At 43.9% G+C, this 25215-nt stretch overlaps 1 protein-coding gene across 1 annotated transcript in view; it reads left to right on the plus strand.

Moving 5' to 3' along the window:
- Window positions 1-25215, plus strand: part of LOC126263285 (solute carrier family 12 member 4) — a 277199-nt gene that overhangs the window by 66130 nt on the left and 185854 nt on the right. The window contains exon 3 of the mRNA XM_049960371.1: window positions 15549-15800. Within this exon, the coding sequence (XP_049816328.1) occupies window positions 15549-15800 (252 nt within the window). The remainder of the gene's footprint in view (window positions 1-15548; window positions 15801-25215) is intronic.

The following is a 25215-nucleotide window of genomic DNA, read 5'->3' on the forward strand; positions in this document are numbered from 1 at the left end:
CTCTAAGGACATTGGGTGACGGGGGAAGTGCACTGAGCTTGTGAAGGACGATGTAGTGAAAGTTGGTAGTGTCCCAATGCCACGCCACTGCTTCCTTGGCATAGTGCGTGAAGACATGTGTGATTGCAGGTTTTGCGCACTTGAGCCACCAGTGCAACTTGGACATGTGCCCTGGGAAATGCTTTTCGCAAACGCCCATATAGTTGCAATACATTGTTGGCAGTTCGGATCTTCAAGAAGGGAAATGTTAAGCTTCCAGAACCTTTTGCTGTGCCAGGCCGACTGAGGTGGTAGAGTGAGCGTTCAGATGACGCAATGGTCTGAAAACGCAAGGGACAAGTTTTCTGCTTGGGAGACTACGTTTCCAAGGTGGACAGAGACATAAAATTAGTTGAGTCTGCTTGCAGAATATTCCGTATAATAGATATAACCACGTGTGTCGCCATGAAACTTGTCCCAAACGTCAATGAGATGAAAGTCGTCGACCAAGGTATGCAGCATTGGACACGGTGAACAACCAGGTATCTAGTTCGTCAGGTGGAGATGCTTTGCTATCACCACCCTCAATGAAGCGGTCATAGCAACCGGGAAACAGGGGAGCCATGTCGTCTGTGAACAACTTGGAACGCTGCCAACGATTCGTGGAGCCAGTTGGAGCACAGATATTGATGACGCGCGTGTCGTAGATGATAACAGCCGTGCCCCTAGACGGATGGAAGGAGTTTCGTGTCCATGATAGAGATCCGTTCGCATACGTAAAAGACCACTCCACATCCTGAGTGACTGCCTACAGAAGCTTATGTGTCATACCCATAAACTGGTGGTAGCATGGCAACATGAACGCCCTGACGAAGGGCGACATCGACATCAGATGCCCGATGTGTATCATGGAGGAGCTGCAGCTTTGGTACGGTGCCAGTAATATTGATGTTCAGTGTGACAAACTGGTAAGTCTGTGCTAGCAGTGATGGACGCATGTCTACCATCGCCGGGGGTTGTGTGGAAAGGACTGCAAGGGGGGCCTGTTCTGCCAGCCACTGTGTGGCTATTTCTGTATTAATGGGCAACGTATTTGGGGGTGGGGGGGGGGGTAAACAGTTCTGTGGAGGAGTCCTTCGTCCTCACCGCACACCCCTGTGCTGAAGGTCATCTTGTTGAGAGAGATCATGAGGCATCAACAAGGAGAAATGTGTCTCAACTTGTGCACTGGTCGATACTATTCTTGTGGCAGTCTCCACTGGTAGCCTGTCCAGCAAAACGTGTTGGGTCATCATTAGTGCCATCCACTGACATCTTTGTGGGACTGTTGGCTGGTTGGGCAGTTTCTCCATCATCATGGGTAAAAGTTTCGTGAGGACCTGTGGGCGGGCGACGACGACGTTTCCGCCATTGCGGCGAGCGTTGTTCACACATCGGGCGGCGGCAAGGACGAGTATCGACGTGGTTTGAAGCCTTCGATTGGTATAATGAAGAGGTTAAGCATGTGGAGAGGCGTCAGTGGCGGAGTCCGGATGGCGGCCGTGTCGCCAGGTGGAGCGACTGCATCATCCGAAGGGTGGTGGGATGGGGGGACATGCCGATCGTAGAGACCACCCGACACGCTGGGGCCGGCCGGTGTGGCCGAGCGGTTCTAGGCGCTTCAGTCTGGAACGGCGCGACCGCCACGGTCGCAGGTTCGAATCCTGCCTCGGGTATGGATGTGTGTGATGTCCTTAGGTTAGTTAGGTTTAAGTAGTTCTAAGTTCTAGGGGACTGATGACCTCAGCTGTTAAGTCCCATAGTGCTCAGAGCCATTTTTTTTTACACGCTGGGCGGCGCTGTAAGCATGACGAGGGCCACCGCGTAAGTTAGTGGTACGGTCAGAGTGGGTGGCACGGACGCTTCTGACAATATGACCTGCACGACACCTCATTGTACGCATTCAGATTGCAATTGGCCCTCCTTCCGGCAACCAGAACAGGTGCTCGGCTGACCGTCGTGCTTTATGATGTCACAGCTGCCTCCAATAAAAAGGTAGGAGGGCACGTGATTCTGCAGACCGATACGAATTTACCTGACGACATTTAAGACGTGATAGTTCGGAGCTGTACTCACCGTTCGGCGACATGTTCCAGGACTTTGCCATAGGGTTGGAGCACCACAGTGATGGTGTCCACAGGTAGTTAGAATGTCAACTCGAACATGTCCCGAAGAAACCGTCCACTGTCAAGCAGTAGCAGCTGATTGGAGGAGGCAAGGGAGGCCTGGCCTCCACCTTTTCTGTGTTAATAGTAGTAGTAGTAGTAGTAGTAGCAATAACTGTTTTTCATGTGAACCGTTACGCATTTTTTTCAGTGAGAGCGAAAGATATTAGCTTGTGTTATTTCTTCTAAACCGCTAACACTAGAGAGCAAGCGAAAATCCGAAAACTTAACCCTAACCTAAGGCAGCCAGAGGCGCAAAGCATGTGGCGAGGAGGCAAAAACTATTCCAGGCCACTTACAAATGCTCAGTTGCTATGGTAACGTGACGTCACTACAAGGAACAGAAGGCGCTACAGGCTGTGGTAGCCGTATTGCCGTGTGCTTCGGTGGCACGGGAGGCCACCAGCTCTAGTGCCGCCTCTCTAGGTTTCTCTTACGTTAGTTGTCCCTTGTGCAATGAATACGGAGAATTAAATGACCTGCCCCCCCCCCCCCCGTCAGGCTCTTTTTTCTCATTGTTTTGCTCATCATTTCAATTTTGCAACAGAGCTGGTCTTTTGCAATATTGTTATCACGCTTCAGGGCGTTCGTGCTTTTTTCCATTGGCCTTCCAAACGTACAGCAATTCTCGACAGTATTGTTCGTAAACGCATTCCTAACAAGGGAACCTCCCCATCGCACCGCCCTCAGATTTAGTTATAAGTTGGCACAGTGGATAGGCCTTGAAAAACTGGACACAGATCAATCGAGAAAACAGGAAGAAGTTGTGTGGAACTATGAAAAAAATAAGCAAAATATACAAACTGAGTAGTCCATGCACAAGATAGGCAACATCAAGGATTGTGTGAGCTCAGGAGCGCCGTGGTCCCGTGATTAGCGTGAGGAGCCGCGGAACGAGAGATCCTTGGTGTAAGTCTTCCCTCGAGCGAAAAGTTTACGTTCTGTATTTTGCACAGAGTTATGATCTGTTCGTTCGTTTATTGACGTCTCTGCTCACTGTAATAAGTTTAGTGTCTGTGTTTTGTGACCGCACCGCAAAACCGTACGATTATTATTGAAGTCGCAAGCTATATTTGCTGCAATCATATTGCCCACGGAATACACCTCACGTATTTAATGCACTCTCGTCCAAAGTAGCGAACAGTCAACTGCCAGCCAGGGAGCCTCGTTAGCAGGAATACTCTCTCTTCCGTGCGCTGTAGTCGAGTGACGTCGTGTGTTTCGATGTTTGTTTAGGTGTAGCGTCCCCATACTACTGCGCAGTTACCTCGCATCGGACGGACAGCTAATAATTGTCTGAAAAAAAAAAAATGAAACTTTTCACACGAGGGAAGACTTGAACCAAGGATCTCTCGTTCCGCAGCTGCTCACGCTAACCACGGGACCACGGTGCTCCTGAGCTCACTTTGTCCTTGATGTTGCCAACCTTGGCATGGACTAGTCAGTTTGTATATTTTGCTTATTTTCTTCACTTCCACACAACTTCTTCCTGTTTTCTCGATTGATCTGTGTCCAGTTTTTCAAGGCCTAGCCACTGTGCCAACTTATAACTAAATCTGAGGGGGATGCGATGGGGAGATTCCCTTGTAAGAATACTGAAGTCCACCTCGATAGCGGAGCGGCCAGCGCGACGGAATGCCATGCTAAGGATCCCGGTTTCGATTCCCGGCTGGGTCGGAGATTTTCTCTGCTCAGGGACTGAGTGTTGAGTTGTCTTCCTCATCATCATCTAACCCCTATCGAGGCGCAAGTCGCCGAAATGGCGTCAACTCAAAAGACTTGCACCAGGCTACCTGTCTACCCGACGCGAGGCCCTAGTCACACGACATTTCATTTCGCGAACATTGAAACGAGATGGAACTGTAACGCCAGAATAATAATCTGTTATTCACGAAGACCGTCCAGGGCTAATTGACATTTCAAACGCAATAACTGACAGTCAGACTCCAGTGCAACGACTACAAGAGAAGCCTGTGATTTAAAAAATAGCCTCCTAGACTCTGACTTTGTTTTTCTTCTCTCTGTTTTTAAAGCATGTTTTTGAAAACTGAACTTCTCTTCAACATTCTTCAGAAAAAAAACAGTGATGCACAGTTTTGTAACAGTGCTGTCTCAGAATGCATAGGTTATAAGGTAACCTTAATAAAGTAAGATAAATTGATAGGCGTTTAAATTACACGACACGCACCACTAAGTCACAAAAAAAAAAAAAATGGCTCTGAGCACTATGGGAGTTAACATCTGAGCTCATCAGTCCCCTAGAACTTAGAACTACTTAAACCTAACTCACCTAAGGACATCACACACAGCCATGCCCGAGGCAGGATTCGAACCTGCGACCGGAGCAGTCGTACGGTTCCGGACTGCGCGCCTAGAACCGCGAGACCACCACGGCCGGCCCCACTAAGTCACAATATGAAGCTTCCATGAATGAGGCAGAAATGATGGATGAATGCATTGGCAATCCATTGATGTCAAAATACAAATAGGTGTAGTTCGAGGTGTTGATAATATTGTAGCACGGCTGGGAACAAGATTTTCTCATCGTGATAAACTGACGGTGATACTCAATTCGCCAACTGTGCTCAGCATTTCCTTGTATACGGTTTTGATTAATTGTAGTGCGTCCTTCAATCGCCTATCGTTACTTTTAGAATAGGAGATTGTGTTTTCTTCCCATGATGAAACATTTTACTGTGTCACTTTGGGAGATGTTATCAAAAGAATGATTGAGAATGGAGTGGACTAAATACTTTCAGCGGCTTTCAGGCTGTTTTGTCTAATCGCCGCTCTTCCTGCAACAAGTGTTTCTGTTAAAAGGAACTTTTCTTGTCTTAAACGCCTAAAAATATATTTCAGGAACAGTGTAGCCTAGGATCGCTTATTAGCTGTTGCTTGTACCTCAGTTGAAAAAACCGTACTGCAAATACTTGAAAGTCGAGACACATGGTATGACGATGTCATCGAAAGATTCAAGAAGAAGAAGGATCATCGAGTTAACTTGTTTTGCAAATAACAACGCTCAGACGGCCAATCCACTAGTTCATTTATAAATAAAAGTAACTGTCATTGTTGTTAGCAGTAGTAGTAGTGGTGCTGGTGGTGGCAGTCATCATTATCTTAGTCGTAGTACCAGTTGTCGTAAGGAAAGCTAGGTATGTTGGGACAGGCAAAGTCCGAACGAAAGGTGAAACATAAAATTCGTTTTGCGATAGCTGTACGCCATGTTGATCTATAAGGAAGTCGGCGCATAAAAGCGGACGAAGTAAACATGATGTGTTAGTCCTTTCGACACATCGAAATTAAACACATAACCAGTTTGTAGTTACCATACACTTCTTTATTACAAACATATGCTCTTAACGGGCTCCGGAAAGGCTCAAAATCATGAAAAGTTCAATTTTTACTTTTTTGCGTTTTCTGAATCTGCAGACTATTACCTTTTAATAGATATATAATTTATTCAATTCCGAAGACTACAACTATTTTTAAATTTTTTTTGAAATGTGTTCTACATGGGCGTGACCCACTGTGGCGCTGTTAAACTGCTGTCAAATGGTGTTATTATTAATGTCCGTGTTCATCAGGTACATTTTAGTGATGTGAGATAAAGTATGTGTTGTGGCTAACCTGTGATGGTTCAATATATATCGCTGGTGTGATTGTCGATTGTTTCATGTTTATTTACTCTGTCGTTATCTCGAAAATATTCGTAATTAATTCTGTTTCTTGAGTCTCTGTTTTGTTGAAGTATAATAATGAGTAAAAGTAAAGTTATTAGAAATCCTCTGAAGGCTTTTAAGAAAAGGAGAAATGTTGGAAAGCCAAAGGTATGTGTTATTACTGTAACCAATAAAGACGATGAAAATCCCCAACATAGCTTGTGTCCCAAAGAAGAAGACAGTTGGTGTAAATATAACAAAGGATTGCTAACTGGTGAAGTGTACACTCATAAGCATAGTCTGCCTCATGCAATAATGGAGGTGATAAAACCTATTTTCAGAGACTTGGCAGCACCTGAACTGTTGAAAAAGTGTATTCACGGAAAAACTCAAAACCCCAATGAAAGTGTAAATAGTGTTATATGGTCGAGAATCCCCAAGACTGTATTTGTTGGAATAGAAACACTTCACTTTGGTGTGTATGATGCTGTTGCGACTTTTAATGATGGCAACATTGTAAGGTGCAAGGTATTTAGAAATATGGGAATGAAGATAGGTTCTAACATGGTACGAGCGATGCTTGCTTTAGACAAGGAACGCCTTCGGGCTGCAGACAGGGCTGTAAAGAGTCCAGAAATAGAAGCAAGAGTAAACAGGAGGAGGAACAAGAGGAAGCTGGAGGAGGAGTTTGCAGAGGATGAAGATAATCCATCCTATGGACCTGGAATGCACTAAAAAGTTAATCCAATCTTTTTCGCTCGATTCCCAAAACTTTTATTTTCTCATACTAATTACATGTTTTCTAAGGATCTTCCAAACATATTTGTTTCAAACTTTCAGTTAATGTTACACAGTACCTTCTGCATAATTTAACACAGCCTTTTTCCAAAAAACTGTATATTTTTGAATATATAAATAAAAAATTGCAAAACAATGTTGTGAATTTTCATTACAATTGAAAAAAAATCATCTTTAAAAACTGAACTAAAATTTTGTAAAATCCCTGTGTTAAGTTGTAGCCCATATTCCAATAAATAATCTGTAAAAAGTTCAACTTCCTACCTCAAATACTTTGTGAGGAAAGATGTAATTTATAAGCGTTATTTTAACATTGCAAGTATAGGGCGTTCCGGAGCCCCTTAATGAAACAGCGATTATAATAAAGGCACCTGCCATACAGAACCAGCAGCAGTACTCAGATTAGAACATTAATGCATTTAAGTGCGACAGACACAGATCTTTCAAAATTTACTCAACCAATTTGCACGAATTGAAACTATGTTCATAAAACCACCATTAATCAAATTTAACTGGCATAACTGAATGCTTCAAGATTGGCTTTCACATAACTCATGTCCAATTCTAAAACTGCTTCCAACAACTAAGACATCTTCCATGGACTGATCTTAGGCAATTGTAAGAAATCACAAGTATTATCAAATTAATACACTCAACTAAGCTTCTCTTTAGTATTACTCACAGATACGAGGTTCACATACATTTCATGGCTAGAACATATTAATAGCATATTAAATACTCTTAAAATGGAGCCGTTTCAATTTTATGTTGAAAATTAGTGATGGACGCGAGCAGACCGAAAGGTTCTACCAGATACAGGAGATTCACAGACCAGAAGATAAAGTGAACTATACTCAACTTTGAGCTACAATTAAGCTTCCAGCAAACCAGAACGCTCCACCGGAAAGATGGAATTGCAGGACACCAACACTGTAACCATAGACACCGATCCCGATGCTTCAATTTCCCTCTTCCACGTAATACCCAGATCGGAGTTTGCTCGCGTCGACCACTGCCAATTATCTGAAACATAAACACATCAGCGGCAGACAACATTATGGCGCATCAGATACACAAAACATATCTGCCCAAGTGGTTATAAATAAACCTTTAATTATACGTGGCACAAATGAACCCAAGCAGAACTAACCTACGTGACCACTTGCCCAGTAACGGCTCCTAAAATTTGATTAGCCAATTCTCTAGAACAAACAAATAAAATAATAACGTAAAAAAGGGCAACAGGAAAAATTATTTCGGCCCGCTCTTGAACGTCCGGCACAGGCTTACGCACTATTTGGCATGACCACTAGCTACACATTAAGCACAGCTTTATGTCTATTGGTTATGCTTAGCCAGCACTCCCTTAAATATCATCAACATATCAGGCGGCCAGACCAAATACGGTAACAAGTAACTAAAACAATCAAAATGGTTTTCAGCGCACTCGGGTATTCAATTAACATGAACAGAATCCACCAAGGAACAATTCGATGACTCCAGTTCATTCACTTTGAGTGACACGTAACAGACGCGAAGGAAAACTGTCCTTCAAATCTGAAGGAAATCGCAATCACCGTCGGCGGCGGATCTGCATTCAAACGGCTACGCCCGCCACAGCAGCTGCCCACGCTCCTCCGTCGTACCGACTCGGCCATTCGCCAGCGCCGCACGTCACTATCGCTCACACAGCTGATATCCTAACCAACGCGAGCCTCCTGCATAGCGCGGGCACCGCAGGTAAATGGCCATTCGCCAAAGATGCGAAGAAGACAAACAGGCATCGAAAATCGACTCACAACAATCGGGATGACAATCGATGGAGACTGGCGCCAGCAGTGCGACACATGCGTTCACAGCTCGTAGTCTTGTGGCTTGCGGTATTGCCTGTGGATCACGTGGTCCATTCCCGGCCGGGTTGGGGATTTTCTCTTCCCGGCGACTAGGTGTTTGTGTTGTCCTCATCATTTCATCATCATTCGTGAACATGGAGAGACTGGACTGTGCAAAGATTGGTACTTTGTGCGGGCGCTGATAACCGTGCAGTTGAGTACTCCATAAACCAAACATCATCATCATCATCGACACGTGCCTCGCTAGCGGAGCGCTGGCGCCTGCCGCTCCGTAGCACGGCCGGCGAAAGACTGGCCACTTAACTCCGGAGGCGCACAGGACACAAATGACAGGGAAGAAGAAGACGCTGTTTAACACCATGAGCTACATGAAACTTTGTCTGGTATCACGTACAATCAGTCTCAAAGAAAGACTGGTTTAATTATGAGAATGATTTTCGCTAATTATCAAAATGCTGGAGAGAGAGAATCATTATTTAAGCGAACACATCGACGAAGAAGCACTGTTTGAAATCATCAGATCTACTAGAGACGTACCAGGCCACCAAGAGACATCGTCTAACTTAAGGAATTATAAATCGCCGAACACTGAAAATCTGGTAAACCACCATTTAAATAAATAAGAGTGTGGAAAATCATCCATTACACCCAGGGTGCGATTTGTGCTTTTACCAGTGGGGGGGGGGGGGGGGGGGGATGTCTTAGGGGGTTAGTAGAATTAAATATGTTACTAGCTTGGACCGTGGCGTTACGCATGGTTAAACAGCTATTTATAAATAGATGTTAATGCCGAAACTCACTATTGACGCGTATGCACTATTAGAAAAGCCATTCCTTGTTATATCTTTAAAAGTACATTATAGGTAAAGCTTATTTACAAAATCATCTACATACAGGTACAGATATACGAGGGGAATTCAAAAAGTAGAGGCACATTTGTGAAAAGTTGTACTTATTCTGATGATAGAAAACTGAAACATATTAATAATATTAATAGCAAGACTTATTAAAAACTTTCTGTGTTCGGCTCCCCAAATTTAAATTATATGTAAAGTTTTACTCCAGTGCTTGGGAAATAAACATCCCAGGTTGGGATGCATAAACTAAAACCAGAGGAGGGGATGGTCTGATGCAGAGGGGGGGAAATCCCCCCCATCCCCCCTGCAAATCGCACACTGATTACACCTAACTAGCCTCTCGTTCTAATAACCGTGAACCCCAAGTGGTCAGTGCGGCAGAAAAAGTACACGGGCGGTCTAGCTACTACTGTCCCCAGGAAGACTGTGTCCTTTTTTTTTCTCGTGGCACGTTTCTCCCCTACACACGCGTCCTGCCAAAACTCATCAGTCTGCCACAATATAATGCCGTTTGGCGTCTCTGTGCAGCTGTCTTGTCTGTTCACAGTGCCAAAGATATGCACGCATGTCCGAAGGATCGGGCACTGCGGCGACTGCAGGAGTCATTAAAACCATCGAACGTGTTCGCAGTTGCGAATGTGGACTACCATCAGCTGTATAGCGGACTGACATTGAAAATCTGTGCAGGACGGGAAATCAGATCCGGATTTCACGCATATCGCGAGCGGTCGCCTTATCGTTGGGCTATCTGAGCTCGGCTCACGGCCAGACCCAAATTCCCGTACGTCAGCAACCATGTGTCTACATCCTGTACTTGTACATCCATTATGTACATTCCCATACTGGGGAGACATTTTACTTGAAAGTCGTTTGCGCAGTATCGGCGGATAAATACGATATTGCAGTGCCTGTGTTTATTCCGAATTACGACGTAGAGTTCCTGTGGCGACTACAGCCGTCATGAAAGACATGAAATGCATTCGCAGTTGCGAATGTGGACACCATCAGCTGTACAATGAAATGACGACAATGAAAACTTTGTACCGGACCGGGACTCGAAACCGGATTTCCCACTAACCGCAAGGGGTTGCCTTAACTGCTTTGGCTATCAGTGCACAATTCACGGCCAGACCCAAACTTCGATATGTCGTCGTTCCTGCGCCACAGCCTGTACTCTTGCATACATTATGTAAGCCCCGTACAAGGGAGGACATTTTGATTGAAAGACGCTGCCTATTATCTGCGAATAACAGCACAGGCACTGCAATGTCGTATTGTCTATAGCGGTGCAGAATTGGAACATCATCAGGCTTAAACATCAGTTTCGGTGGAAGACTCAGAACTTAATTTTTCAAATCCTTTTCATAATCCAGATCTGTAAAATGTATTGAGCACACGCTTGCATGCGCAACTGAAAACGAAACGGGACATCTACGACCATTTATCCATTTCTATTTCGTGTGATTGGCCTTAAGAATTATATGAAGCACATACCGTAGCTTTATCCGTTGACTGCGCGATCGCAGAGCGAACCATTATTTTTCACTGAAATTTTTTTTTTAACGTACTCTCAAAACCCCTCCATAAACTGGTAACTCTAGTGTAACTATTAACTCACTCGCCGGTCATCGATAAGAACAAAGGCGTAAACAGCCATATATTCACTCAAGAAACGCAAAGAAATCGCAGTGGATTATGGCAACGACGGGCGTCAGAGCTGTGACTGGGTTAACTGTGAACGTTGGCATCACAGCTTGCTAGTGCTCACACACCCAATGTATTCTAGTGATCATGCCATAGACTCTCCCTTCAACAGAAATCGTATGTTTTCCACCTCCTGACCTCAAAAAATAAATCCGATACTGTAGCGTTGTATCACTGGAAACTTTCGAAGATGTCCTGTGCTACACATGCAGCAGATGGGCTCAATACGGTCGAAAGTCACACGACTCGACTTCAGGCAAACACGAACCGCAGCGAGAGGGAAGCGTAGGGGAAAAGGTTGGCCTTACTTTCCTTGTACAGTGGGGTAGGGGTAGCGATGGAGCGACATAAAAATAAGTCTAGTGCTGAGACGTTCAGATAAAAAAGGAGCTTGGCGTCATTTTCGAGGTATGAGTTATTACTGTAGTTGTTCTTTTCACACGATTCTGCATTTGTTGTTTCTAAAATGGAGCGTGTTGAGTGACTTTTTCCCTATGTACACTAGTGTTGAAATTTCGTTTCATACCGAAAGAGGAGTTCTCACAGAGACATGTTCCTATACTGCACGAAATAACTTCGGGTTGCAGTAAACCAGGGCTTCACGACATACGTGCTCGCGGAGCAAGCTGTGAGCAGCAAGGCGCGAGCACGGAGCAGCGCGAGCACGCTACCCCCACTACTGGACCTGAGCGGAGAGTGGGGAAAGTCACGTGGGGCACACAACAGCTGCCGCCAGTCGACGTAAATCCGCGGCCACCTGCAGGGATATCACTCACGAATTATTACTGCGACAAACGAAACAAATAAAGGAGAATGTACACATGCCACATAATTTTATTAGCTTAGTGTATGCCTCTACATTCGCATTAATTTGTGAACTGTTACACAATAAAAGGTGTCAGTGAAGTGTGGGATTCTCGGTTATCTTGTACTTTTTGCCCTTTACAATTGCGTCTATGTTCGGAGTAATTGTTCTTGTGCATTTTAGGCGCAGCGTGCAGTTTAATTTCGAACAGGCAATGCGTTTCTCAGGCGCGTCTTGTTACATTTCATTGCAGAGAACAGTTGTTCACAAATATACGTGGAACCGAACATTGATATTATTGTAGCCGCCAGTTTGTGCAAACGAGGAAATCTATCCTGAGGGAAGTGTCTGTAGAATTCCAAAATGTTTTTCTTGTTTTGAAATTTGTCTCTGTATTCTCTGTCACACTGCAGGTCAATAATTTCTTGCTGCGGCTCAGGACGAATCTCTTAAATATTCGCTGAATATGGAGAGAACAGATCAAAATCACTGTCTAGTGCTGTCAGATCTTGAAAGCGCTGATCAACTAAACTATGTGAATAACGTTCACAGTCTTTGTGAACATCTTGCATGGATGATAATTTAGGAAAATGAGCTAGGTTTCCTGTTTCCAGCTGACTCACCCAAAGTGTCAATTTCATTTTAAAAGCTCGTATTCGATCTATGAAATGAGTAATTAGCAGATCTTTACCTTGTAGTAAAATGTTCAAAGCATTCAGATGGCTAGTTAAATCTGCTAACAACGCGAGATCACATTCAAACGTGCGCGCGCATTTCCCCTCCCTCCCTACTCTCCGACCTTGCACCTGCTCGCGAGCACGTGCCTGAGCAGACGCGAGTACTCGCGCTCAAAACCGGCCAGTTGTTAAGCCCTGCAGTAAACAGTCGTGAGATTTCAAAATGTCTTCGGTGATGACAATTTACATGAATTTAGAAGGAACAAACGACGCCCTGAATTGTAGAGGAGAAATGTTATAAAAGAAGGTTGTGGATTGGAAGCGTACCAACCTGAAAGGAAACATTGTTCCTAAAAGGGGGACAAGTGCAGATTGCAGGTAGATAGTCATGAAATGCTCATTGTTTGTATCCTCTGTACACAATAAAATGGTTCAAATGGCTCTGAGCACTATGGGACTTAACTTCTGAGGTCATCAGTCCCCTAGAACGTAGAACTACTTAAACCTAACTAACCTAAGGCCATCACACACACCCATGCCCGAGGCAGGATTTGAACCTGCGACCGTAGCGGTCGCGCGGTTCCAGACTGTAGCGCCTAGAACCGCTCGGCCACCCCGGCCGGCAGTACACATTAGACTGACGGAAAAAATAGCAACACCAAAACATAATTAATGTAGAGTAATGTAACTTCTTGAATACATTTAACTTGGTGGCATATTTAAGTGATTAACATTGCAAAATCACATGTTAATGTAAGTGCAAGGTAAGCCGTTGCAAATGTAAAATGGCGGTACGTTAATAACGGTGTAACCGCCAGAATGTCGAATGCTGAGTCTGCAAGTGATGATCGAGAGGACAACTGTGTTTAAAAGAAGTGTACGGATACCAGTGACTGTATGCTGGCCCCCGTTTCGATTTTACAAGAGGTGAGATCCTTCCTACAGGGAGGGCTGAAGTCGTAGTGTAACACTGAAACTGGTAGCAAAAATAAAATAAAACTGGAAATTTAGATGGCTCTAGATTGTGTGATTTGACATTTAAAATCTCCCATGTTGTAAATCAAGGTACTGTGAACGATATTGACTGACATTATATTGCCTATGTAGGTATGTAATGTTTAATTACGAATGTTTATACAAGTAATAGGAATGTGTACAAACATGTTGAAATGACTAAAAAGAATACGAGGGTCACTCCAAAATAAATGCACACTATTTTTGTAAAAATACAGTTTTCATTCTGCATGTGTGAAAGTTTTACAAGTGTGTAGATACATCCAAAAAATGGTTCAAATGGGACTTAACTTCGAAGGTCATCAGTCCCCTAGAACTTAGAACTACTTAAACCTAACTAACCTAAGGACATCACACACATCCATGCCCGAGGCAGGATTCGAACATGCGACCGTAGTGCTCGCGCGGTTCCAGACCGAAGCGCCTAGAATTGCTCGACCACCACGGCCGGCCGTAGATACATCCTTCCCGCTTGTTTTCAAACTTAGTTCAACCTGTGGCGCCTTCACAGCATGTCTTCAAGACGGCAGCTACACTTGACGTTCGTCAGAAGCAACGTGCTGTCATAGAATTCCTTTGCTGTGAAAACGAGACAGTGGGAAACATCCACAAGAGGTTGAAAAAGGTGTATGGAGGTGCTGCTGTCGATCGCAGTACAGTTAGTCGGTGGGCAAGCAGGTTACGTGATGAAAGCGGGCACGGCAATATTGAGGATTGTCCTCGCAGCGGCAGGCCTCGTACTGCACACACTCCAGACAATGTGCAGATAGTTAACGAATTGGTGACTGCTGACAGACGCATCACAGTGAACGAATTGTCACGCTATGTTGGGATAGGGGAAGGAAGTGTTCGCAGAATACTGAAAGTGTTAAGGTTTGTGCCAGGTGGGTTCCCAGGATGTTAACACTGGCTCACAAAGAAACAAGAAAAACGGTATGCAGCGAACTTTTGGAACAGTACGAGAATGGTGGAGATGAATTTCTTGGAAGAATTGTGACAGGTGGGCTCCATTATTTTTCACCAGAGACGGAGAGGCAGTCAATGGTGTGGCATCATGCAAATTCACCCGAGGAAAAAAAAAAAAAATTCAAAACCACACCTTCTGCGGGAAAAGTTATGGCAACGGTGTTTTTCGATTCCGAGGGACTCTTGTTTGTGGACATCATGCCAAGAGGAACCACCATAAATTCTGATGCATATTTGTGACGACACTGAAGAAACTCCAAGCTCGACTGAGTCGTGTTCGACCACATCGGAAAAAGCAGGATGTTTTGCTGTTGCACGACAATGCACGCCCACATGTCAGTCAAAAAACCATGGAAGCGATCACAAAACTCGGATGGACAACACTGAAACACCTGCCTTACAGTCCCTGACCTGGCCCCATGTGACTATCATCTCTTTGGGAAACTGAAAGATTCTCTTCGTGGAACAAGGTTTGGAGATGATGACTCCCTTGTGCACGCTGTTAAACAGTGGCTCCAACAGGTGGGTCCACAATTTTTCCGTGCGGGTATACAGGCGCTGGTTCCAAGATGGCGTAAGGCAGTTGAGAAGGATGGAAATTATGTGGAGAAATGAAAATATTGTTCCTAAAAGATGTATCTACACACTGTAAAACTTTCAAACATGTAGAATAAAAGATGGATTAAAAAAAAGTGTGCGTTTCTTTTGGAGTGACCTTCATATTTTGTTTGAAAATACAGTTACATGGTATTTGTGATACAATGAGAGTTATTTAAATCAAAAAGGGGTATGTTATTTTCTATAACCATTTTCTATTCTTTGCCTTTATACTGTGATTACAGACTTTGGCGTCAGATTGTGTTCTTCCTGACGGGCATGCCCACGTAACTGTAAGGACTGGGAGTAATGCTATTCGTCATTGTACAGTTTTTTTTTCAGTATATTTCAAAACTACTGTTGAGTCATCTCAACACCGGAGTAATGACAGAATGGTGTTGAAAACTGTACCGTTGCGCCCTCTGCCGGCAGGAGGAGATGGAGGACCGGCCGCGGGTGTCGACGCTCATCTCCTCGCTCGCCAACTACAGCAACACCATCCCCGCCGCCACCGACCCCGACGCCAAGCCTGCGCCGTCCGCGCGCATGGGCACCCTCATCGGCGTCTACCTGCCCTGTATACAGAACATATTCGGCGTCATCCTCTTCATCCGTCTCACCTGGGTCGTCGGCACCGCCGGCGCCTTTATGGGGTTCCTCATCGTGCTCACCTGCTGCTGCGTCGTAAGTACCGCCATTATACTTCCGTCCGCTCCAGATGAAGCGTCGAAGCCATATGTTGTTGTTGTTCTGGTCATCAGTCCTGAGGCTGGTTTGAAGCAGCTCTCCATGCTACTCTATCCTGTGCAAGCTTCTTCATCTCCCAGTACCTACTGCAGCCTACATCCTTCTGAATCTGCTTAGTGTATTCATCTCTTCGTCTCCCCCTACGGTTTTTACCCTCCACGCTGCCCTACAGTACTAAATTGGTGATCCCTCGATGTCTCAGAACATGTCCTACCAACCGATCCCTTCTTCTGGTCACGTTGTGCCACAAACTTCTCTTCTCCCCAATTCTATTCAATACCTCCTCATTAGTTATGTGATCTACCCATCTAATCTTCAGCATTCTTCTGTAGCACTGCATTTCGAAAGCTTCTATTTTCTTCTTGTCCAAACTATTTATCGTCCATGTTTCTCTTCCATTCGTGGCTACACTCCATACAAATATATTCAGAAACAACTTCCTGACACTTAAATCTATGCTTGATGTTAACAAATTTCTCTTCTTCAGAAACGCTTTCCTTGCCATTGCCAGTCTACATTTTATATCCTCTCTACTTCGACCATCATCAGTTATTTTGCTCCCCAAATAGCAAAACTCCTTTACTACTTTAAGTGTCTCATTTCCTAATCTAATTCCCTCAGCACCACCTACGTCAACTACATTCCATTATACTCGTTTTGCTTTTTTTGATGTTCATCTTATACCCTCCTTTCAAGACACTGTCCATTCCGTTCAACTGCTCTTCCAAGTCCTTTGCTGCCTCTGACAGAATTACAATGTCATCGGCGAACCTCAAAGTTTTTATTTCTTCTCCATGGATTTTAATACCTACTCCGAACTTTTCTTTTTTTCCTTTACTACTTGCTCAATATACAGATTGAATCACATCGGGGAGAGGCTACAACCCTGTCTCACTGCCATCCCAACCACCGCTTCCCTTTCATGCCCCTCGACTCTAATAACTGCCATCTGGCTTCTGTACAAATTGTAAATAGCCTTTCGATCCCTGCCACCTTCAGAATTTGAAAGAGAGTATTCCAGTCAACATTGTCAAACGCTTTCTCTAAGTCTACAAATGCTAGAATCGTAGGTTAGCCTTTCCTTAATCTTTCTTCTAAGATAAGTCGTAAGGTCAGTATTGCCTCACGTGTTCCAACATTTCTACGGAATCCAAACTGATCTTCCCCGAGGTCGGCTTCTACTAGTTTTTCCATTCGTCTGTAAAGAATTCGCGTTAGTATTTTGCAGCTGTGAGTTATTAAACTGATAGTTCGGTAATTTTCACATCTGTCAACACCTGCTTTCTTTGGGATTGGAATTATTATATTATTCTTGAAGTCTGAGGGAATTTCGCCTGTCTCATACATCTTGCTCACCAGATGATAGAGTTTTGTCAGGACTGGCTCTCCCAAGGCTGTCAGTAGTTCTAATGGAATGTTGTCTACTCCCGGGGCCGAAGCCATATAGCCAAGATGTAATATTAGTTCCTCCATGTTTGGAGAGCGTTGCTGCCCCGCAACTATGTACAGAATCGATGAATAACAGTTCCGGTTGCTAAGAGATTCGTTATTTTACTCTGCTACTAACTCGGCTTTTATATTGAAACAATTTTTTAGTGGAGCCTGAATCTTGGCATACTGTAGGTAACGTGCAGGACAGGGTCAAAATTTAAACAGTGCGCTCTTCCTCCAGCGAAGAGAAATTAAGCAAATCGTTTGGTTCTTTTCCATTGGATGTAATCTTGGGCGGACCGTAGGCGCCTTACAAAAGCACCATTTGTTCATGGTTAAGAAAAGTCGAAACAAGGCCCCAGGAGTAGACAACATTCCATTAGAACTACTGACGGCCTTGGGAGAGCCAGTCCTGACAAAACTCTACCATCTGGTGAGCAAGATGTATGAGACAGGCGAAATACCCTCAGACTTCAAGAGGAATATAATAATTCCAATCCAAAAGAAAGCAGGTGTTGACAGATGTGAAAATTACCGAACTATCAGTTTAATAAGTCACAGCTGCAAAATACTAACACCAATTCTTTACAGACGAATGGAAAAACTGGTAGAAGCCAACTCGTGGAAGATCAGTTTGGATTCCGTAGAAATATTGGAACACGACAGGCAATACTGACCTTACGACTTATCTTAGAAGAAAGATTAAGGAAAGGCAAACCTACGTTTCTAGCATTTGTAGACTTAGAGAAAGCTTTTGACAACGTTAACTGGAGTACGCTCTTTCAAATTCTGAAGGTGGTAGGGGTAAAATACAAGGAGCGAAAGGTTATTTACAATTTGTACAGAAACCAGATGGCAGTTATAAGAGTCGAGGGGCATGAAAGGGAAGCAGTGGTTGGGATGGGAATGAGACAGGGTTGTAGCCTCTCCCCGATGTTATTCAATCTGTATATTGAGCAAGCAGTAAAGGAAACAAAAGAAAAATTCGGAATAGGTATTAAAATCCATGGAGAAGAAATAAAAACTTTGAGGTTCGCCGATGACATTGTAATTCTGTCACAGACAGCAAAGGACCTGGAAGAGCAGTTGAACGGAATGGACAGTGTCTTGAAAGGAGGATATAAGATGAACATCAACAAAAGAAAAACGAGGATAATGGAATGTAGTCGAATTAAGTCGGGTGTTGCTAAGGGAATTAGATTAGGAAATGAGACACTTAAAGTAGTAAAGGAGTTTTGCTATTTGGGGAGCAAAATAACTGATGATGGTCGAAGTAGAGAGGATATAAAATGTAGACTGGCAATGGCAAGGAAAGCACTTCTGAAGAAGAGAAATTTGTTAACATCGAGTATAGATTTAAGTGTCAGGAAGTCGTTTCTGAAAGTATTTGTATGGAGTGTAGCCATGTATGGAAGTGAAACTTGGATGATAAATACACTCCTGGAAATGGAAAAAAGAACACATTGACACCGGTGTGTCAGACCCACCATACTTGCTCCAGACACTGCAAGAGGGCTGTACAAGCAATGATCACACGCACGGCACAGCGGACACACCAGGAACTGCGGTGTTGGCCGTCGAATGGCGCTAGCTGCGCAGCATTTGTGCACCGCCGCCGTCAGTGTCAGCCAGTTTGCCGTGGCATACGGAGCTCCATCGCAGTCTTTAACACTGGTAGCATGCCGCGACAGCGTGGACGTGAACCGTATGTGCAGTTGACGGACTTTGAGCGAGGGCGTATAGTGGGCATGCGGGAGGCCGGGTGGACGTACCGCCGAACTGCTCAACACGTGGGGCGTGAGGTCTCCACAGTACATCGATGTTGTCGCCAGTGGTCGGCGGAAGGTGCACGTGCCCGTCGACCTGGGACCGGACCGCAGCGACGCACGGATGCACGCCAAGACCGTAGGATCCTACGCAGTGCCGTAGGGGACCGCACCGCCACTTCCCAGCAAATTAGGGACACTGTTGCTCCTGGGGTATCGGCGAGGACCATTCGCAACCGTCTCCATGAAGCTGGGCTACGGTCCCGCACACCGTTAGGCCGTCTTCCGCTCACGCCCCAACATCGTGCAGCCCGCCTCCAGTGGTGTCGCGACAGGCGTGAATGGAAGGACGAATGGAGACGTGTCGTCTTCAGCGATGAGAGTCGCTTCTGCCTTGGTGCCAATGATGGTCGTATGCGTGTTTGGCGCCGTGCAGGTGAGCACCACAATCAGGACTGCATACGACCGAGGCACACAGGGCCAACACCCGGCATCATGGTGTGGGGAGCGATCTCCTACACTGGCCGTACACCACTGGTGATCGTCGAGGGGACACTGAATAGTGCACGGTACATCCAAACCGTCATCGAACCCATCGTTCTACCATTCCTAGACTGGCAAGGGAACTTGCTGTTCCAACAGGACAATGCACGTCCGCATGTATCCCGTGCCACCCAACGTGCTCTAGAAGGTGTAAGTCAACTACCCTGGCCAGCAAGATCTCCGGATCTGTCCCCCATTGAGCATGTTTGGGACTGGATGAAGCGTCGTCTCACGCGGTCTGCACGTCCAGCACGAACGCTGGTCCAACTGAGGCGCCAGGTGGAAATTGCATGGCAAGCCGTTCCACAGGACTACATCCAGCATCTCTACGATCGTCTCCATGGGAGAATAGCAGCCTGCATTGCTGCGAAAGGTGTATATACACTGTACTAGTGCCGACATTGTGCATGCTCTGTTGCCTGTGTCTATGTGCCTGTGGTTCTGTCAGTGTGATCATGTGATGTATCTGACCCCAGGAATGTGTCAATAAAGTTTCCCCTTCCTGGGACAATGAATTCACGGTGTTCTTATTTCAATTTCCAGGAGTGTAGTATCAGTTGTTGGGTTGGCCGCTTTGTTGTTGCGATGGCCACTTCTGTAATTTTTCTGTTCATGGCAGCACATCGAAACTTGTACCGTAAGTTTTTAAGGTTATATTCTCGGGACACTTCGAAACTTTTTTCGATATCATTATCCGTTACCGATGTGCAGGGGTTTAAAATTACCGTACTTGCGCAGAAAACAGCAAAAACAGGTTTGTAACCGTTTTGCGCCATGGTTCGCTGTTATCTAAATAACTAACGATAGAAAATGGCTCAAATTGTAACTATGTAATCTTCAGACGTTAATCTAGAAACGCCATTTTCTCATTTTCGAAAATCTGTGCCCGTTATCAAGATACTCTCGAAATACCATGATTTTTGAGTACCAAATGTACCAACTGGGGGGATGGCCACTTCAGTAATTTATATTAATTGCAAATCGTCGAAATTTTCACCATATGTTCTTAAGATACAATTCTCAGGGAAATGTGAAACACTTTTCAGTATCATTATCCGTTATAGATCGAGAGGTTCAAGATTACCGTACTTTCTCACGTACAATATCCACGTAATATCCGGTCTGATGCGAGAATAAACTGACGCAGTGAATATTTAGCAAGCGTTCTGGAGTAATAGCAAGTGTTCTGAGGCCACCAAACTACGATTTTAGTCAGCATTTTTCACCAATAAAACTTTATGACTTGCTTTTTCTATATAATGCACGACTATCCAAACAAGCCCAAAGTGGTAGTACAGTGACAAAAAATGGCCTGAAAATGTTGTTGGCATACCTGAAAATGATTTAAAATGACTGCCAAAAAATGAAAAAATGGAATTATGGGTAATTGAATAAAATATTTCTTGTAAGATGTTTTAATCTCTTAAGATACAAATCATAAGGTGGACATTTTCGATGAGTAGCAATGTATGAGCGAAGTATCCAGAAAAAATGTAAAGCGAACCATTTTATGCTAACCTTATATTCGGTGCACTTGTTTGTTGTTTATATGTGTCAAAGTATGTAAATAAACTGTCAAATCTTCACTGACCTAGCAAGGAGAATTAGAGAGCTAGCGGTAAAATGCTCCTGTCAGAGAACGAAGAAAAGTGAATACGTTCCTCTTTAATAAAATACTGTTGACAGAAGAGAGGGGAATCAGCTGCCTCGGCCCTTATTCCACTTCCCTCACAACAAATTTTATGATGTGAATATCTTCGTGGTTCTTTGTGCTGTAAGAGAGTAGCAGAGAGGAAGTGAGGAGGTGGGAGAGAGAGTAGTAAATGTCACTGGGAGAGAAAGAGATTAAGGTGCCAGTGTGGTGTGAGAGAAAAATTGGCAGTAAAAGAGAGATAGACGAAGACAGAAGGAGGGGGAACCACCTTTCCTTATGCTCTTGACAGGAGCATTTTTCCGCTGGTTCAATTATAATCATGCTTGAAGCCAGAATCATACACTTAGGTTTTTTAAGGAACAATTGAAACTAGAGTACAGCCTCTCTTTGATATTAAAAAAAGAGGAGGGGATGTGGAAAACTCTTCCTTTACTGGTAGAAAACTACAAAGGAGTCTCAAGCATGTTTTCTTCTTTGACTCAACAAAAGAAATACTTTTTTTTCCTCGCTCTTACATCAAGTCAATACTGGTGAACCCGTTGTCTGCACTCATATTTCTACCTTACTGACAGATTCATACAGTCGTAGAATAAAATCTGTAGGCCTTATGTGGTGTAACTCTTCTGTTTGCAATCCAGGGTGTTTCCAAGTCATACAGGTAAAATACCTGGAAATCCACAGGAGCATATTAAGGCTGACAATAACTGAACTGTATGAAAAACCGTAAATTAGTTACAAACTACAGCCTGCACACATTTTATTCAACATGTAAATGGCACTACAGATATTCGAATTTAGGCAACGACATGTTCGATATGTCTGCCATCATTGGCGATGATGTGGCACAGACGAAAAGCGAAATTCTGCATGACCCGCTGAAGTGTCAGAACATCAATGATGTTGATGACCTCCAGAATGGCTGTTTTCAGCTCAAGAGTGGTTTTGGGGTTATTGCTGTACACCTTGTCTTTAATATAGCCCCACAAAAAGGAGTCGCATGTGTTCAGACCTGGAGAATATGGCGGCCAATCGAGGGACGTGCCGGTGGCCTCTGGGTACACCGGAGCCAGAATGCAATCTCCAAAGCAAAAATGACATCAAAACCTCAACTGCTTCAGTGGGGTCGAGCTCTGTCTTGCATGAACCACATCTTGTCGAAATCAGGGTCACTTTGGATAACGGAGATGTAATCTTCTTTCAAAGCTTTTATGTACCATTCAGTAGTCACCATATCGTCAATGAATACTGCACCGATTATTTCTTGACTGGTCATTGCAAACAACACAATCACCCGTCGAGCATGAAGAGACCCCTTGATCGAAAAATGCGGTTTCTCAATCCGCTAAATGCGCCACTTTTGCTTATTGACGAACCTGTCCAAATCAAATTGGACGTCGTTGCTGAACCAAACAACGCGCGTACTAATTCCCATGGCCAACCATGCAGTTTTGTCCTAATACAAACCGTTCAGAAGTTATGACGATTTTATTTCATGTAGTTCAATAATTATCACCCTGCGTTAATGCCATTTGTTTAGTTTGCTGGGTATATATCCAAAAAAGCTGTAGACTGCCAGAAAAAAATTAGTACACCCTGAAAGACAATGTCGATTTTGATCCCGTGATGATATGCACCACCTGGGATATAGTAGATGTGTTGATAATGGTTTCATCATCGTCAGTCAACAAATAGCATAGTGGCATAGCTACCAGAGTGCAATCTGTGCCTACCCTTTAATGGGGAATGCTCATGGCTAGAAAACTGTTTAGTACAAACGTGTGAAGCAAGCAGGCAACCATGCCATGGAGACTCACTTTTACTACATACAGCCAAATGAACGAGTTTGAAAGGTGTTAAATTGTGACCATCTAAGTGGGGGGATGGTCCTTTGGGAGAATTGCCACACAAGTTGGACGTGCTATGTCAGTTGTACAATGATGCTGGTATTAGTGGTCATGTGGACATTCTTACACCCATAGATGAGTTTCTGGACGTTCACGCAACACGTCTGTCTGGATCGTCGTATTGTAACGGGAGCAGTGGCAGATTGTACAGTTACCGCAGTAAAGACAAGAAGGCTTGTGAGCCCAAACGTGTCAGCACAGCTCTTACAAACTTTGTGAGACTACAGGCATGCACACCTCTAGCCCGTCTTCCACTCACACTGCATTGTTGACGTACAAGGCTCAACTGGTGCCATCATAGGATTGCTTGGAAGATGGAATGGTGCGCTGTAGTCATTTAGAGATGAAAGCAGATTCTGCATGCACACAAGTGATGGTCGTTTGCGCATATGACGTAGACCTGGTGCACGCTGTCTCATAGAGTGCATTCATCCAAGACACATTAGCCCCAACCCAGGCCTTATGGTCTGGGGTGCGATAAGTTACAACTCTCGTTATCTTTCGCTAACCAGTGCTCTGTAAGTGCAGAATGTTGTTAGATCCATTCTTTTGCTTGTTGTTGCAACAGGAAGGTGATGTGTTGTTACAACAGGATAATGCTCGCCCACACACTGCCCCTAAAACTTAATGAGCTCAGCAAGACTTGTAGCAACTTCCCTGGCCAGCACAATCTCTGGATGTGTCTCTAATCGAGCATTTATGGGATATGATAGGATGAGAAGTGACTCTTGCAACTTGTCAACCAACAACTTCTAACTAAACTACTTGAATAGGTCGAGCAGGCATGGCATAACATATCCAAGGACAGTATTCGCAATATGTATGGTCCATTGGATGCCAGGGTACACCTTGTACTAATGAGTGTGTTTCAGCAATGGTCAAAACCCTTTGTGCTGTTGATCTGTAAAGGTAATCATTTCACGTCCATGTACATTGATGCAACAGCAACTCTTGAGTGAATTGGAAACCTCTAAAAGGATGTACTATTTTTCTCTGCCACTGTATTTTCTTAATGGTACATAACTTCGGACAGTTCTGTAGTAACAGAGAATATTTCCCGAATCGCTGTTTGTTGTGTAACTGTCCCTTTTCATCATGAGTCACATGAATGACAAATCTGAGACATTGTATGATGAGGAATTCAAAATGTTTTTTGTTCCTTACGAGGCAAAATTTTAATTTTTCGGTACTGCCACCATCAGGTACCCACAGATGCAGTAAGCTCTTTCTTTTGATAACACCAGCTGTAAATAAAGAGACTTATGAAAGCTGTCAGTTCAGTAACATCATTTGGTTTTACGTCTCTCTCATGTGGAACTGAAGCTTTGACGCTTTCAGTATACCAATTTCTATACAGAATTACAAAGAACTAATTGTCGTATTTGATGCTGTTCTAACGTTCCAGAGCAAATTTTCATCTATGATGCACTTCTAATATCCCAGTTCAACAACATATATTGATTTTACATGTCTGTCATGTTGAATTGAAGCTTTGATGCTCTGTACTCTGGTACTGATTTGTTTACAGTACTCCATTTAACAGTAGTCGTTTTCCTCAAGTACTTCTTCCTAATGTTCATTGTTATCATCTTCTGGTTCTCAATCTTCCTACCAAACTTCAGCATCATCACAACCTGTGTCACATCTTTATCAAAGTTTGCTTGAACTTCATTATTATCCTCCTCGAATATCATTTTGGAGTCCTTTAACTTTCTTTGGGTCAAGCACGTCTTACGGTAGGCTGTCATGATTAAGTATATTCTTTCTAAAACAATAAAATTGCTATAAAATAAAGCAACCAGATGCAGTGTATTAGTTTGATACCTGATATTCAGGCAGCCAGAATAAGTGTTTAAGAGAACTAAAAAGAAAATAATACATTTTATACTCTAAAATAGTTTTGTACTAATTAACAAAGTTATGTTGGTAACCAAATACAAGGTGGAGCAGAGGAAACACATTTTTTTTTTCGCTATTGAACAAATGAAACCAGGTTTTATTAAAAACTCTTGCAGCCAGTAATAGTACTGCCATTGCATTTTTGGAATCTACAT

This window comes from Schistocerca nitens, chromosome 6 (assembly GCF_023898315.1).
Source record: "Schistocerca nitens isolate TAMUIC-IGC-003100 chromosome 6, iqSchNite1.1, whole genome shotgun sequence".
Taxonomy (NCBI): Eukaryota; Metazoa; Arthropoda; class Insecta; order Orthoptera; family Acrididae; genus Schistocerca; species Schistocerca nitens.